This window comes from Tribolium madens, unplaced genomic scaffold (assembly GCF_015345945.1).
Source record: "Tribolium madens isolate multiple individuals breed KSU strain unplaced genomic scaffold, Tmad_KSU_1.1 Scaffold_97;HRSCAF=244;Tcas5.2_LG3a, whole genome shotgun sequence".
Lineage (NCBI taxonomy): Eukaryota > Metazoa > Arthropoda > Insecta > Coleoptera > Tenebrionidae > Tribolium > Tribolium madens.
In genome coordinates, this window is record NW_025401069.1 from 2397258 (window position 1) to 2411453 (window position 14196).

A 14196-nucleotide genomic window follows, 5' to 3' on the forward strand; every position below is an offset into this window, starting at 1 on the left:
AGGTTAGAGCGTGCGATGCCCACAATGATGGTGCGTCTCTTCTTAGTCGCTTTATCCTCGCAATAAACCATGCAGAAACCGCAAAGAAGCAACACAAACACGAGCGGGAAGGGATGGGACGGGCTCATGCAGGGCCGTGGTGAGTTCACATTCCAATAGAAAATTCTTTGTTCCTTGGTTCGGATAATAGGCCAATCAAAACCCCACGCCAAACCGAACGGCTTACCGAAATTTCACTCATTCAAAATTCTTACTGGGGGCAAAAACCCTTCAAATCACTCTTACCCTTACAACGTCTCATCTAAACTCATCTGGACTCGAATATGAAGTTCGCAAATTAAAATAAAAATCTTCACTTTTTAAGAAACAAAAATATTATTTTTTTCTAGATAAAATCAACATTATTTTTGCTGCGGTATAACCATGGGCGTCGTTTGCAGGGGGCAAGGTGGGGCATGTGCCCCAACATTTTTACGGAATAAGTTTTATTCCGTTAGCGGTAAACTATTTTTTTTCCAATTTTGTTGTGAAAAGCAACCATTGTGATATGTCATTTTAGTTGTCAAATGTGTTTAATTTTATCACTAGCTATAAAATATGACATTATTTTATCACTAGTGTTAAAAAGTGTGACATAAAGAAAACAAATAACACTATTTTCATAGCAACGCCACGACCTAGTACGATTTTGGATAATTATTGAAATGACAGATTTTAAATTTGAATTTGATGCCTATGCTTTTGGAAAAAATCTTGTATAAAACACGATTCAAAATGGCTGTTTTTGCACACTTCTAGTAAAAAACACGCTCATTGTGCAACATTTTTTTTAGTAACATTTTTTAACTTTTTTATCATAGACGATTTTGGTTAAGAAAAACGAAATTTAAAACTTTTATTTTATGTTTTGATCTCAACATTTTTCTTAGTATTTATTACGAGTAGTTTATGTTATTTACTGATTTGTGTTATTTTATGCTTAACTATTATAATTTTTATATTTTTTATATTTTCTAAACTTTTACACTTTTATACTCCAATTTATGGTTTTAGAGATTCCTGTCTTATGGTTTCATTTATAATTTCCGTTAGAAAAAATTTGGTTTTATATTCCTATTTTGTAAACATGTTTCTGTGTTTGTAATGAAATATGTATTTTTAAACTGCGATGAGGTTGCCCCTTTCTAAAAAGATGTAACGACGCCCATGGGTATAACACAAAACTAAATAATCATTTTACAATTAAACTTTGAGTACCTAATGGCAATTTAAAATGTTGAAGTACTTTTTTTGTAAAAACCTTTTGAAATAATTATGTTCACAAATAAATCTAGAAAATAAAATCTATAAAAATGTTAAATATGATCTGTTTAGTAGTTTTAATTTTATCTTACTAGTTAATAATTTTTTTTTTCAGTGAAAAATGTATATGATATAAATTGAATTACTTTTCATTACTTTACTAAAAATTGCTTAGTAATTAAATGAACAATAAATTTAAGGAACTATTTTCGTGATTTTTGAAATTTCGGCGTCATTCACGAACGTCTTATTCGAATCTGGAGATGATTTTGCGTGAAACCTTTCGTGAATATCTTATTTGGGTAAGGGTAAGTTGGTGATTTGTGTTCGATTTGTGTTAGAGGTGCAATTGAGTGGCCTATGAGACAAGCAACATCGAGCACACATCGAGCGTCACGACATCAAGGGTTCGATGGGGGCCGGCGTTGGACGCGTCCTCGGAGCAAAGAATTTTCTCGTGGTCTCGAATCTCTTTGTGTGTTTAGCTACGGTGGAGGCAACTAAATCTGAATTAGGTGTGTACATCATACGTCATGTCGCCGTAGCCCACAGTCGTCATGGTGACCACTGCCCACCAGAACGCGTCTGGGATGGACTTGAAGAAGGAATTCTCGGAGCCCGCCTCGGCGAAGTAGACGGCACTCGAGAAGAGCACGACACCTGCAAGGAGGAGGAGGGGTGAGTCGGGCTCTGTGTGCTACTGTACCTCATGTCGCCGTAGCCCACGGTGGTCATGGTGACCACGGCCCACCAGAACGCGTCCGGGATCGACTTGAAGAACGACTGCTCGGCTCCCGCCTCGGCGAAATACACGATGCTGGAGAAAAGGACCACTCCTGCAACAGACAAAAGGAGCAGGCCAAAGAGGGCCGGGACGTCCGAGTCAGTTGTCGATGGACACCACCATCACCATCACAGACTACCATTCAACCACATCACGCACAGCGATGCCAGCAACCACATTCAAATGAGCTCAAATATTTTTGACTATTTATTGCTCGAGGATAATTCGACATTTCATGGGCGTTAGCCCGACCCTAAATTAAGAACTTGGCTATGTTTATGATGCCTAGCATTTGGCGGATAATAAAGTCCACCAATAGAATTTTGCGACGATAAATGATGATAGTTTGAAAAAATCCTAAAAGCAATTTAGGCGTGAGGCGTTTGTTGTCAACAACTTTTTGTACTTGTGTGTACACTGCCGTAAATAACAAATACCAAATGTGACAAAAAAAACTTCCTCCTTTATTATGAAATAACTTCTAAATTTTAAAAAAGTTACAATTTTTTGAACGTACAAATCGGGAATGTGAAGATTATTACAAATAAAGTCCAAAATGTGTTGTAAATATGACGTTTCAGTGGTTTATTTCCATTTTCTTTAGATCATTAGACATGTTTTATTTAAAGAAAATGGAAATAAACCATTGATATTTAAAATACATTTTAGATTTTATTTGCAATAATTTTCACATTCCTTCTAAATTTTACACAAAAAAGAATCACAGGTGTTAAATTTTTAAAATCTCTCCAAAACCAGGTTAATAAAACTACTTAACAAATGATTACCGCTCATTTGGATCTGGCTTACCACTGCATTTTCGTAATTACTGATTAGTGAAGCTACAAAGTTGATGAAATTACTGAAGTTGCACGGTTTTTAACACTGACGACCTTTGAGATAATAATATAAGAATGTATAAGAATTTTTTACAGAAATAACATTAAATTAATAATAAGTTTTGTTAGCAGAACTAAGTAATTTGCGTCTTACGTAAGAGCGAGTTGTGCGAATTAAGTGAAACAAATTTTCGAATCGCTTGCAAATTAAAACAAGTCGTTATTATTTAAATGAGTCTAGTAAACAAAGAGTCGCAATAGAGCATTAGTTCCAGTGAGAAAAAGTGTTTCTGTCTCTATTTTAAATATAAAACAATAATCGTTTAGTCTCTACCGCAAAAACAATATTTTTGAAAATTTTTTGTCATGCATTAGTCCTTAAAACACTTATTAAATTAAGAGAAACATTATTTATTAAGTCGACAAAAATCACCAAATTATCAAAAAGTAAAGTTTCAAAATTCGAATTGATTAAATCAGCAAGATTATGACTTATTAGTGTTATTACAAAGAAGAAAAAAAAAGAAAAGAAAAGCATTTTATCTGTTACCATTTAGTTTTTCTTGAAAACAAGTTGTTTAACTAGAAAATATTCCGTTCCATACATGCTATCTCTGTATACATAACACTAGGTGTATACTGAAGTTAGGTATACTGGGTGCGCCAGAACTCGCGCCCCAGAGAAAATTTTCAAGTAAGGTAAGAGGTACCAGTAGGTAAGAAGTACCAGGAACATGAAAAAAATGTTGACATTTATTTTTTGACATTTGACATTTTTTTATATCTATTTAAGGATACTGATGATCTTGTATATGTTTTTTTACAATTATTTAGTAACGGGACAAAAATTTTGGCAATAAAAGCCACAAATAACATTGAACAAAGTTGCAATTTAGGATACAGCTTTCTTGTTTCCTCTTTTAATAGCCTATAGCAAAAAAACTTGGAAAATTATTTTTCCAACAGAAATAAGTAGAGTCAAAGTGCCAACTTTAAACCCTCATAACTTCGAAATTTTTATACATAATTTTTTTTAACATTTTTTCCATGTTCCTGGTATCTTACCTTATACGTCATTTTTCTCTGGGGCGCGAGTTCTGGCGCACCCTGTATAGGGTGAGTCTTACGGATAATTTTAGGGTATGATAAGTTATGCCAAACAATAACTAATAGTGAAAAAAAAAACTTCTAATAATAGTTTCTTAGTGACCGAAATATACCCCGTGTTAAATACACGATTGGACTTTAAAATTTAGATAATTTGCGCTGATGAGACCAATGCCGGCATTACATTTGTTCACGCCATGCTTATTTTGGTGGAGTTAGTGGTATTTTTTATTGATATCCGACAAAAACAGAAAAGTTTTATTCAACTTATATTTTTTTACTTATTATTGATCATAGCCTTTCATTCCTTATGTATATGCGTACAAGTTAAGACTCACAGTGTATTAATTCGGCAGAAAATTTAAATAATGTTTTTGAGTATAAACCCAAATTACTAGAATTTTTTCTTTTTCCAACATAGCTTTTATTAATAAATAATAATAGTATGTTCAATTAGAGGAAATACTAGTTTTCAACTTATCGACAATACAAGTAAATCTTTATTGATGTGAAAAATACATCAACGTACCACGCATGTGAACTGACCAAAGTTTCCTCAACAATAACAACAATAAAAAATCTCGTTATGTTCAGAAGTGATAATAAAGTCAATTTGAAAAAAGAATGAATATTAAAAGTTATTTGGTGTTCTATTATGATCTGTTTTGTTTATTATTTTTACTATAATAAGTGATAGAACTCAATTGGCGCTACAGACCACTACTGCTTCTAAAATTTAAAATTTCATATACTTTTCTGAACTTGACCCACTTTAACAAAAAGGATAGATTTAAAAAAATATTTTCAAAGGAAATAGCATATTATAAGGCATTCAGTAGTAAAATAAACGCTATTTGCCTTACGTTGTAATAGATCTGTATCTATTCGTGATGTTTTAAAACTGATAGCTTGAAATTTGTCAAAAAGTCCAGTCGTCAAATTTTATAAACAACGAAAAACAAGTATTCTTGTGTAATAAATGGCTAGTCGTTTAACAATTTGCGTTTTTCTGGCATGTTGGCACTTCTGTTAGTTAAACAAGCGATAAAATTTAATAGTACAACATATCCTGTTGTTCCACTCATGTTTCGTTCAAGTGTTGAAAAACTGTTTCTGGTTGTGTAAAAATCGTGCAACCGTTTTGTAACATGTTTAATAGTTTCACTAATGAGGATAATGATATGATTAATTAGATCAGTGTGACTATTGTTGTATGTTGTTGTTAGTGCACTGGCAACACTGTTTGGTGTTTGTGTGTAGTACCCACCTATGAATAGGAAGAAGATGAGCAAGCCTAATTCGCGCATGCTGGCTTTAAGCGTGCGCCCTAGGATCTGCAGGCCCTTACTATGCCGACTAAGTTTGAAGATGCGGAAGACTCGCACGAGCCGAATGACACGAAGAATGGCCAGCGACATGGCCTGGTTGGTGCTTTTATCTTGCGGACTAACAGGCGCACGTGGCAGGTTCAACGTGTCCTCCTCCTCAGCCACGACCGTGGCTAACGTAATAAAGTACGGAATGATGGCGATGATATCGATAAAGTTCATGACGTCCCGGAAGAAATGTAGCTTATTGGGACACGCCAGGAAGCGCACGGACAATTCGAACGTGAACCAGATGATGCAAATGGTCTCTATGAGGAAGAACGGGTCCGTGATGTCCGGCACTTCGTCCTCCTCTATCTTGGTGCCGTTGGTAGTCGTGTTGAACACCTTGTAGTGCTTGAACTCGGGCAGCGTTTCCAGACAGAAAATAACGATAGAGAGCAGAATAACGAACACTGAGATGATGGCGACGACGCGCGCCGCCTGCGACGACTCGGGGTACTCGAACAGCAACCACACATTGCGCTGGAACTCGTGCGATGGCAAAGGTTTCTCCTCCTCCTTGATGAAGCCCTCGTCCTCGCGGAACTTGTTGATCGCCAGCTCGCCCAGCTCGTAGAACTTGATCTCTTCGGAGAAGACGTCCAGCGGCACGTTGACGGGACGCCGTAACCGACCGCCGCTCTGGTAGTAATACAGGATGGCGTCGAAGGAGGGCCGGTTTCGGTCGAAGAAGTACTCATTGCGAAGCGGGTCGAAGTAGCGGATACGGCGGGCCGGATCACCTAGCAGCGTGTCAGGAAACTGATTTAGCGTTCTAAGTTGCGTCTCGAACCGGAGGCCGCTGACCTAAACAACACAACATAACAAGTCATTTCAACAAATACAAACACAAGCAATAACAAAAATAAAGGAAAAACACAAAAGTTAAAACTTGGAGCCGACGCGACGTTTGTTTTCTTCACAGATATCGTCAAAAAGGCGAAAATAGGTCTATTGGCTTGATAAGGGAGAGGTTATTATTGAGAACGTGCGTCACAATCTGCGTCGAAAAACAAGTTTAAGAATCGAGTAATGGAGACTTAAAAACAATCTCAGAATTTTTTGTACAATGTGTGTGATATAACAATTTGCCCTTAGAAAACAATTTTCTTATTAAAATTTGGATAAAAAATTAAATAGAACCCGATTTATATAAATAAGTAGGTATAGTTTCGAATTTGATAATCGGATTAATCGGATTAGAGAATATCCGGATTAAACGTAAGGAGTTTTGTATAGGTAAAACTATGAAAAATTTTTTTCATCATAATTATGATTTTCTCAGTCTCAATACTACAAACGAATAAAATAAAATGACAATCAACTGTTCGGATTCTCTCCGGAAAATAGACTGTATCCCGATGTGTGACTTTGTAGTCTAAAATGGCCCCTTAGTCTTTCTCTTTTTTCAGCTCGAACCGTTTCGTCCGGAAGTCCAAATTAGCGAGGGCCGGATTAGCGAGACTGAACTGTACTAAAAACCAAAACGATTGTTTAAAGTTGACTATATTTATTTAAGATCTAAATTAAATCTAAAGCATGTTTTTTACTTTTCACCCTTCTTACTCTCCTTATTTAACGAAAGAGTTTCTTAATGAAAGCGATCAATAATCGCGTAGCGAACATGTTATAATATAATAACAAATAAGTTGGTTGCAATATTTTTTAATCGATTTGAAGGTATGCATAATTTTTTGACAATAAATACAGTGTTGGCATTTTTACCTATAAAACCATTAATTGTTATTATTGAACGTTATAAACAAGCATTTTTTAAATATTAGTAAACAGTAAATTTGGTGTTATAATTATTTCTCCACGTACAACATAACAGCTATTAAGCTATTATTATTGTGTTGTCTTCAAAATTTTTTCCAACACTAATATTGCATCAGAAATTTTAGTAAGTTCAGAAATTGTTATAAAGAAATTTGTCAAAATAATGTCAAGATTGGCAAAATGCCAAAATAAGTGTATTTTATGATGAGATTGACGACGTATTTTATAGAAAACAACATAAGACGTAAGCCTCAAATGCACCATTGAAACAATGTAAGATATTAGTGTTAGAAAAATAGCTGTAAACAGTGAAATCAGAATAAATCAGAATGTTGTAAAAACTGTGTTAAGATTTTGTTTGATTATTTTAGTGAAAAATTCTGTCATCTGTCATTAAGCTTATAAAAATTATTATTTTAATAAAAAGAGTTTTTTCGTTTAACAACAAGAAGAGAGAGACAAGATAAGAAGAAACTTCAGAGAACAAAAAGATATTGCAAAAATTCCAAAATTCGATTTGTGAAGTCTTTAAAATAGAGCAAAATAGATAAGTGTAATAAAGAAATGTGTATCTAGGTATTTGTTTCTATGTTGTTCTTAAATAGATACTTAAATGAAGGATAACAAATTCTATAAAATGTATAACTTAGAAATATGAAAATGTCTGATTGCACAGTATGATTTTTTCTCTTTTATTGAATTTGATTTTAATATTATATCGGGTGCGCCAGAACTCGTAAGTCAAAATGCAAAATTTAAACTCTCATAACTTCGAAATTTTTAACATTTTTTCCATGTTCCTGGTATGTTACCTTACATGGTATTTTTTCTGGGGCTCGAGTTCTGGCGCATACTGAATAGATTTTTCTTTGTCGCAAAAATCTCAAAAAGAGGAAGATGAAAAACGACTAAATAATTCGGTTATATTATGTTCTTATTTACTGTAATGCTTTGGAAAATTTTTACACAGAGAAGGTAAGTTTTAAAGTGAGATAACTACTTGTGTTGTTGTCTAAAAATATACTTCCTACATGCTATTTTTCTTAAAAAATTTAAGTAATTACGTTGAAAATAACATCAGTAACTCGCAATTCAAAAACTTAATCTAAGGCTAAATATCTCATGCAGCAATTGCTAGCACTAAAGTAGTTAACTCTTTTGTAGTTTTTGTATCTTATGGATATTTAATTCAAAAAAATCCTTACGTTTATCACGACTCTTTCACAAAAGTCGTGGTCGTGCGGGATGGGCTCAAAGTGGGCTACGCCAGTGAACTGGGAGTGGGGGGTGTGCCCGTCCTCTTCCTGGCTGCTGAGCTTGGGCAGCGACCTAAAACAAGAAAAGTTTGCAAAAAAAGTGCCCAAACCCCTCTTAAATTCATGCACATTAACACTTTTTCAGCAACCACAACACATCAACTCTGATCGACTACCAATACAAGAAGATAACAAATACCAGAGGTTACATAAATAACTTTGCCTTCATTACCGTTTTTTGTCACTATGATAGAACGTATGTAAAGCAACTTCGCAACAATTTGTCATCACTGTCGCTCATGGAGGAGACTAGTGTTCAAAGTTTCTTTAGCATACTGAGAGAACTGATAACACACAACCAACAAAAACTTGCCGTGATAATTGAGGCTCATGTTTCTTTATCATACTCGACCTAGTGATTGTTATTGCAACAACAATAAAAATTGCTAGGTTTAAATAATGAAACCGAGCTTCATGAATAATCAATGCTGTATTGTTGCAGTTGTTTGGTATTAAATCGACCCACAAATTTACTTTTGACAAAAATAATCAAACCTTTTTGATGCGGACATTGTTCAAAACAAAACTGCACTTGCAGTAAACAAAATTAGTCACATATCTCCAAGCGGAAACTGTTATCGAGAACAATTTCCGTAAATAATAATTAGAATTACTTTAATTGTAACAACTAATTAAGCGAATAGTGTGGGCGAATTTGCGATTCGCTTCCAGTAATTTTCGTCTCCATGACCAACGACAAAGAAAAAATGTAAATTTGCAATGTTAATGGTTACTTTATCCTAATTTCAGATTTTTGTGTTTGTTGATAAAGCTGTCTTTTTTCAAACAGTCTTAACCTAATATCGATCCCGTTGATAGTTTCCAGTTGGTGCATGTCTCACAGCAGTCTTAAATTCAAGTCGTATCCAATCAAAGCTTCGGTTGAATGTATAGTACAAATTGTTGACGTTTATTCAGTTTGAATTTAGAAGCGCACTTTGTGAAAAGGACGTCATCACAGTTGTTAAATTTCGCCACTTGAACCTCTCAATCTTTTCAATATATTCAAATTAAAAATAACTTGGTGATGAAGTCTTCAATAGACGAGTTAATTACAAAGTTTCTAGCCGCATCACCCACGTCAGCGAAATTTATTTATTGTTTCAAGCCAAGATTAACCGATATAAGAAAGCATTATTCCGTGTGAAATTTTTATTCGGCTCACCCGATTCTGGAGCGGCGTTTCGATCTTTTATTTCTTTTCTTCAACGAGATCAATTCGCTCTTGTGGTATCTCACCATTAAGAGGTGCTTCTCTAAATAACAAATTAATCTCGACACTTTCCAGAAGTGCATTCGTCGAACAGCGACCATAAGAGAAATCGAAATCCTATATAACACTACAACACTCAATTTCACCAACTGACAGTTCCATCTCGTTTACGCTGCTAATGACTAATTGATCGACGGCGAGGAAGTCGTAACTACTGCAAGAATTACTCGGTCTGCCAGCCGCAGTAATATCCTTGGCCTTGATATCAGAGTTACTTTTATAAGACTTCTTGAGCTGGCGGCATTTCGATGCAATCAATGCACGAAGTGCACCTAACATGCAAATGAACTAATCAAAACAATATTTCTTTCAGTTTAACTGGAAGGTTTTTTCCTTTTTTTAAAGCTTTCGTCTCAAGTTTGGAAAATAAATAAAATTTAGAGTAGAAACGGAGGAAATGTGTCAGTTTTGCTCTTGGAAAAATGAAGGGAAGCTAGCAATTTTCGATAATATCTAAGGAGCTCTTAAAATTTCTGCTACATTCACTATTACATGTTCTATCAACAATCTGCAGCAAGTGCCACTAGAAAAGACTAACTACAAACCGTAAAATAAACGGGGTGCCTGCGAATGCATATACATGAACACTAGTAAATTTGTTTAGAAATTTTGCGTCCCGACGAATTTTTACACTGATAACCGCTCGAACGTGATGCGGGATTACATAAACTCGGGAAAAACGCGAAAGAACGTCTAATTGCCGAATAGCGTGTATTTTAATCAATATCAGTGTCAGAAATGGATAATTTAAGGGTATTTTTTACGTCGGAACGCGTTTAAACTTTTACCATCTTCCCTACATCAATCTTGACAGTCATGAAAGAATTACAAAAGTTAAATCGGTGCAGACCGGGAAGTTAAAATTGGTATATTCGGTGCTAATTGATTTTCTCCACGAGATGGCTTTATTAAAAAAACATTTAGTGACGCAAATTCTTTACTCCCGAAATAAATTTTAATTGAAATTACTCGAGTTGTGTGTGTGACAAACTATCCGAAAAAATGCCACTATGACAAACATACAAATAACTAGCTCAAAATAGAATTACTGAGTTTGCAGAAGCAAAAAGTGCTCAGTGGGTTTAAGAGCCACACTCAAGTTAAGTCGGTGAAGCGGTCGAATAATGTCTACGATGCTCCCACACTTACAACTTTCAGAATATAGATTGAAAACAATTTCGAAAGCTAATCACTTTTTCAGCATTTTAAACCAAAACAATCAGAACTGTGACCCAAATGTAAAAATATCAGGGTAATCGCCCACTACCCTGCGCATCCACCAAAATTCCCAATATTGGTTATCGCAGTCTGCAAAACAGTGTTTATTTTGTTTGTAATTAGTTTTAGTAGTAATTTAAGTATGACGATGAAGTGAATTACGGTCAAAACTGTTTTCATGTTTACGCACACTTCAATCTAAAATATTCACTTCATGAGTGATCGTCTTACTGAAAACATAAAAATTTATTTATCACAAAGCGAGCTCTTGAGTAAATGAAAGTGTGGTTTATTTAACTTAGGCAAAATTTTGTTGTGAAAATTCCTTTCGAAATATTTGGGACAATTAAAATCAAACTAGATTGAAGTCAATGTGGCCTGTGTTATTATTAAACCCAGACTCAAACATTCGTACAATGAATGCAAACACAGCAGATCTGAGCTGTGTAATGCAGTGAGATGTTAATCCACTTTAAGTTTTACAAGTGCGAAATGTTGTAGGTACAGTTTTTGTTAGACAGTTTGATTAAAAACTATTTTTCACGTTGATAAACAAAAATTAAGTGTATCTTTCTCTCAGTTCCAATAAAATTCAAAATGGTCGAGAGTTTGAAGTAAAGATATCGAACCTGTCTACAGTAATAAAGATATAGGTGCTGAAAACCCATTTACCTCTTGAATTTTACTGTCGTCGATATAAATATTCGAATAGAGAAGAGGTTCTGTCTTTCTTGAAAATTTGCAAGTGGGTAATTGAGGGTACATCCATGAATTTAATTATAGAACTACTATGATTCTAATAGATGTTTATAGATGAGCTATTTAAAAATCCATTTCTTCTAGTAATAATGGAGGTACTTAGTGACGCCAACTACTTTCTTAATGGGATAAAGTTCGGACAGCTCGTAAAGAATTGCATCCTAGCGCAGGAATAATTTTTCATTCATTAAGACAATGCATCATAATTTCGCTGAAACGTGGTTAAACATTTAGCCGAATCGCAATGATGTTCTCAGCGTCGGTGATAAAATTTTCATTTCATTTTTAAGGAGTTGAAGAGCACTCCCGGAAAAACCAAGAGTCATCAGTAATGAATTCCAGATTTCGTCGAGGAATGCTTGGATTCCTGTCCGCGTCGCAAGTTGTCCTTGCGCGTCACTTCTTATGAATTATGGTGTTCCTCTCATTTCGAGATTGCTATAAATCACGGAATTATGCAAAACATGTCAAGAAATCGTGCGTGGATAGATGCGTTTTATTGCGGGGGGTTGATAACAGTGACGTCAGAGAGGTGTTGTTGGCCTGCCAGCAATTTTCCCCGCTCCACCCCAAACTAGTGACGTCAGGACGAAATGTAGGTCGCTTTGCAGATGCCGGCATAGGAAAATCGTCCAGAAAGCGGTGCAAACTGCACCATGAAGATCACAGCTAAATTTAGAAGGCTTTCTGTTAAGAGTCCTCCTGGAGTCCTCTTATAATTAGAGTCGGCGCTTTTGTCACATGACTTTTCTTGCCAGACTGTCGGGAGTCAAAATAAAGACTCGTTATGACCGGCTTTTATTACCTTGCTACGCTAAACCGTATCCATTGATTATTTGAAAACAGCGAGTTTATTATTTGAAGAAATTGTTTAATCCTGAACTTGAAGCAGTGTTTCCTCGGCGAAACAATTCCGTGACCTGTCTTATCTTCGGCCAAACTCGACCTTTGGGAAGCCATTACTTTCCCTCGGCTTTCTTCAAGGTGTACTGTCACTGCAGAGGGAATCGTAACACAATACGGAGCAAAAAGTCGATGCCACAATGATCCTTAATCGGATTATAAAAGAACAAAAATTCAGCGTTTGATTATTTATTACTGTAATAAGTTAAGGTACTAATTTCCTTTTCGGAGTGCACACTCGCGAGATATCGACGATGGTTTCAGATAAATCTGCAAGGGAAATTATGAACCGCTGGAAATGCCTTTACAGGAAAGTTGTTGACAGTGATGATGATAAGACTTGCAAAAATGCGATTTTAACAAGAACCGGCAATCGTCAATCGGTGAGTGCCGCACCGGGAAAAATAATCGCCTCAACGATAACGGAATTTTTCACTTGAATATGTCACACAATAAAATCTTATACTGAAACCAGTTTCGTGCAAGACACTTGGCCGATTTTTGGTGGTTCTCTTCCTTCGCAGTAGAAGTGACAGAAGGAAGTAATCAATAATAATATTAATACATGCACTATAATTTTAGATAAGTTAAATAATTTCGGATCTATTTTGGTAACATCCGTCTAAATAGTGTATATCTGCGTATGTGGTTCTAAAAGCATCTTTCTTATGTCATTTTATTTATCTTTAATATCATATTTTTGAGGTATTATTATTAATATGGATCTCGTTTTTATTGGTTTGAAGGAGAAGGAAGATGATTCATTCGGGTAATAATTCTGTATTAAATTAAATCTGTTTTATTGTGGAATAGCTTTGGATGACTGATTAGACCGAGTTGATAGAGTATCGTTTTCCCTTTTTGGGGTAAAAATAATGTGAAATTGGTTTAATCAGTGTGACCTTTATGATAATGAAAACCTTCCGGTGTCGAGAGACAAGAGTAGGAGCGAGATTAAAAAGCTGTCAAGAAATCTCCATTTCTAACTAGGTGGAGTTTTCTATATTTAGGGAAAGTTAATGGCATCTTCAAGTCAACAAAAGTTAAAGGTACAAGTGCACGTGGCCTTCCCCACGTGGATGGTCTTATGTTGGCGATCAATACTTAAGGCCGTCGCCCTAAAATTTGCAATAAACAATCTGTAAAGGTGGTGGAGAATGAAATGTTGTATCGACAAGTGTTTGATTTTGGTTTGGTCGTTGAATTGGGTTACGTTGACTGAAAATATCGCGGTGATGCTAAAGATAGCAAGTCGACAGTGAAGAGTTCGTGCATAAATAGATGAGATAGGGAGTAAGGTTAAGAATGAGCGAGGGGAATGTGTGGAATGGTGCATGCGGCAGATGAGGCGAGAGCAGCCGAAGAGCGTCGTCGAGGTGGAGCACCTGGGGGATGCTGGGGCGGGATGCACAGCATCCGCAAGGAGTGAAGGCGGGAGTGGCCGAGTCATACCTGGCGCCTTCGGGGGGCCGTGGGTCCTGCCTCGGCTTGAGGACAGGGGTCAGCCCCCATTTCTCCACCAATTCGAAGCGGGAAATGTTGGCGG

The 14196-nt window shown here is 35.8% G+C and overlaps 1 protein-coding gene across 13 annotated transcripts in view; it reads right to left on the reverse strand.

The window, feature by feature from the left end:
- Window positions 1–14196, reverse strand: part of LOC123015345 (potassium voltage-gated channel protein Shaker) — a 126827-nt gene that overhangs the window by 12730 nt on the left and 99901 nt on the right. For 6 of the 13 annotated variants that reach the window (XM_044415054.1, XM_044415056.1, XM_044415055.1 and 3 more), the window contains exons 2-4: window positions 8387–8510; window positions 5300–6209; window positions 1833–1962 (exon numbers count right to left, since the gene is read on the reverse strand). In XM_044415054.1, coding sequence (XP_044270989.1) covers window positions 1833–1962; window positions 5300–6209; window positions 8387–8510 — 1164 coding nt within the window. Of the gene's footprint in view, window positions 1–1825; window positions 2139–5299; window positions 6210–8386; window positions 8511–8566; window positions 8606–8669; window positions 8834–9662; window positions 9917–14196 lie in introns of those variants that run through there. The other 7 variants (XM_044415053.1, XM_044415052.1, XM_044415057.1 and 4 more) reach the window with 7 other exon arrangements.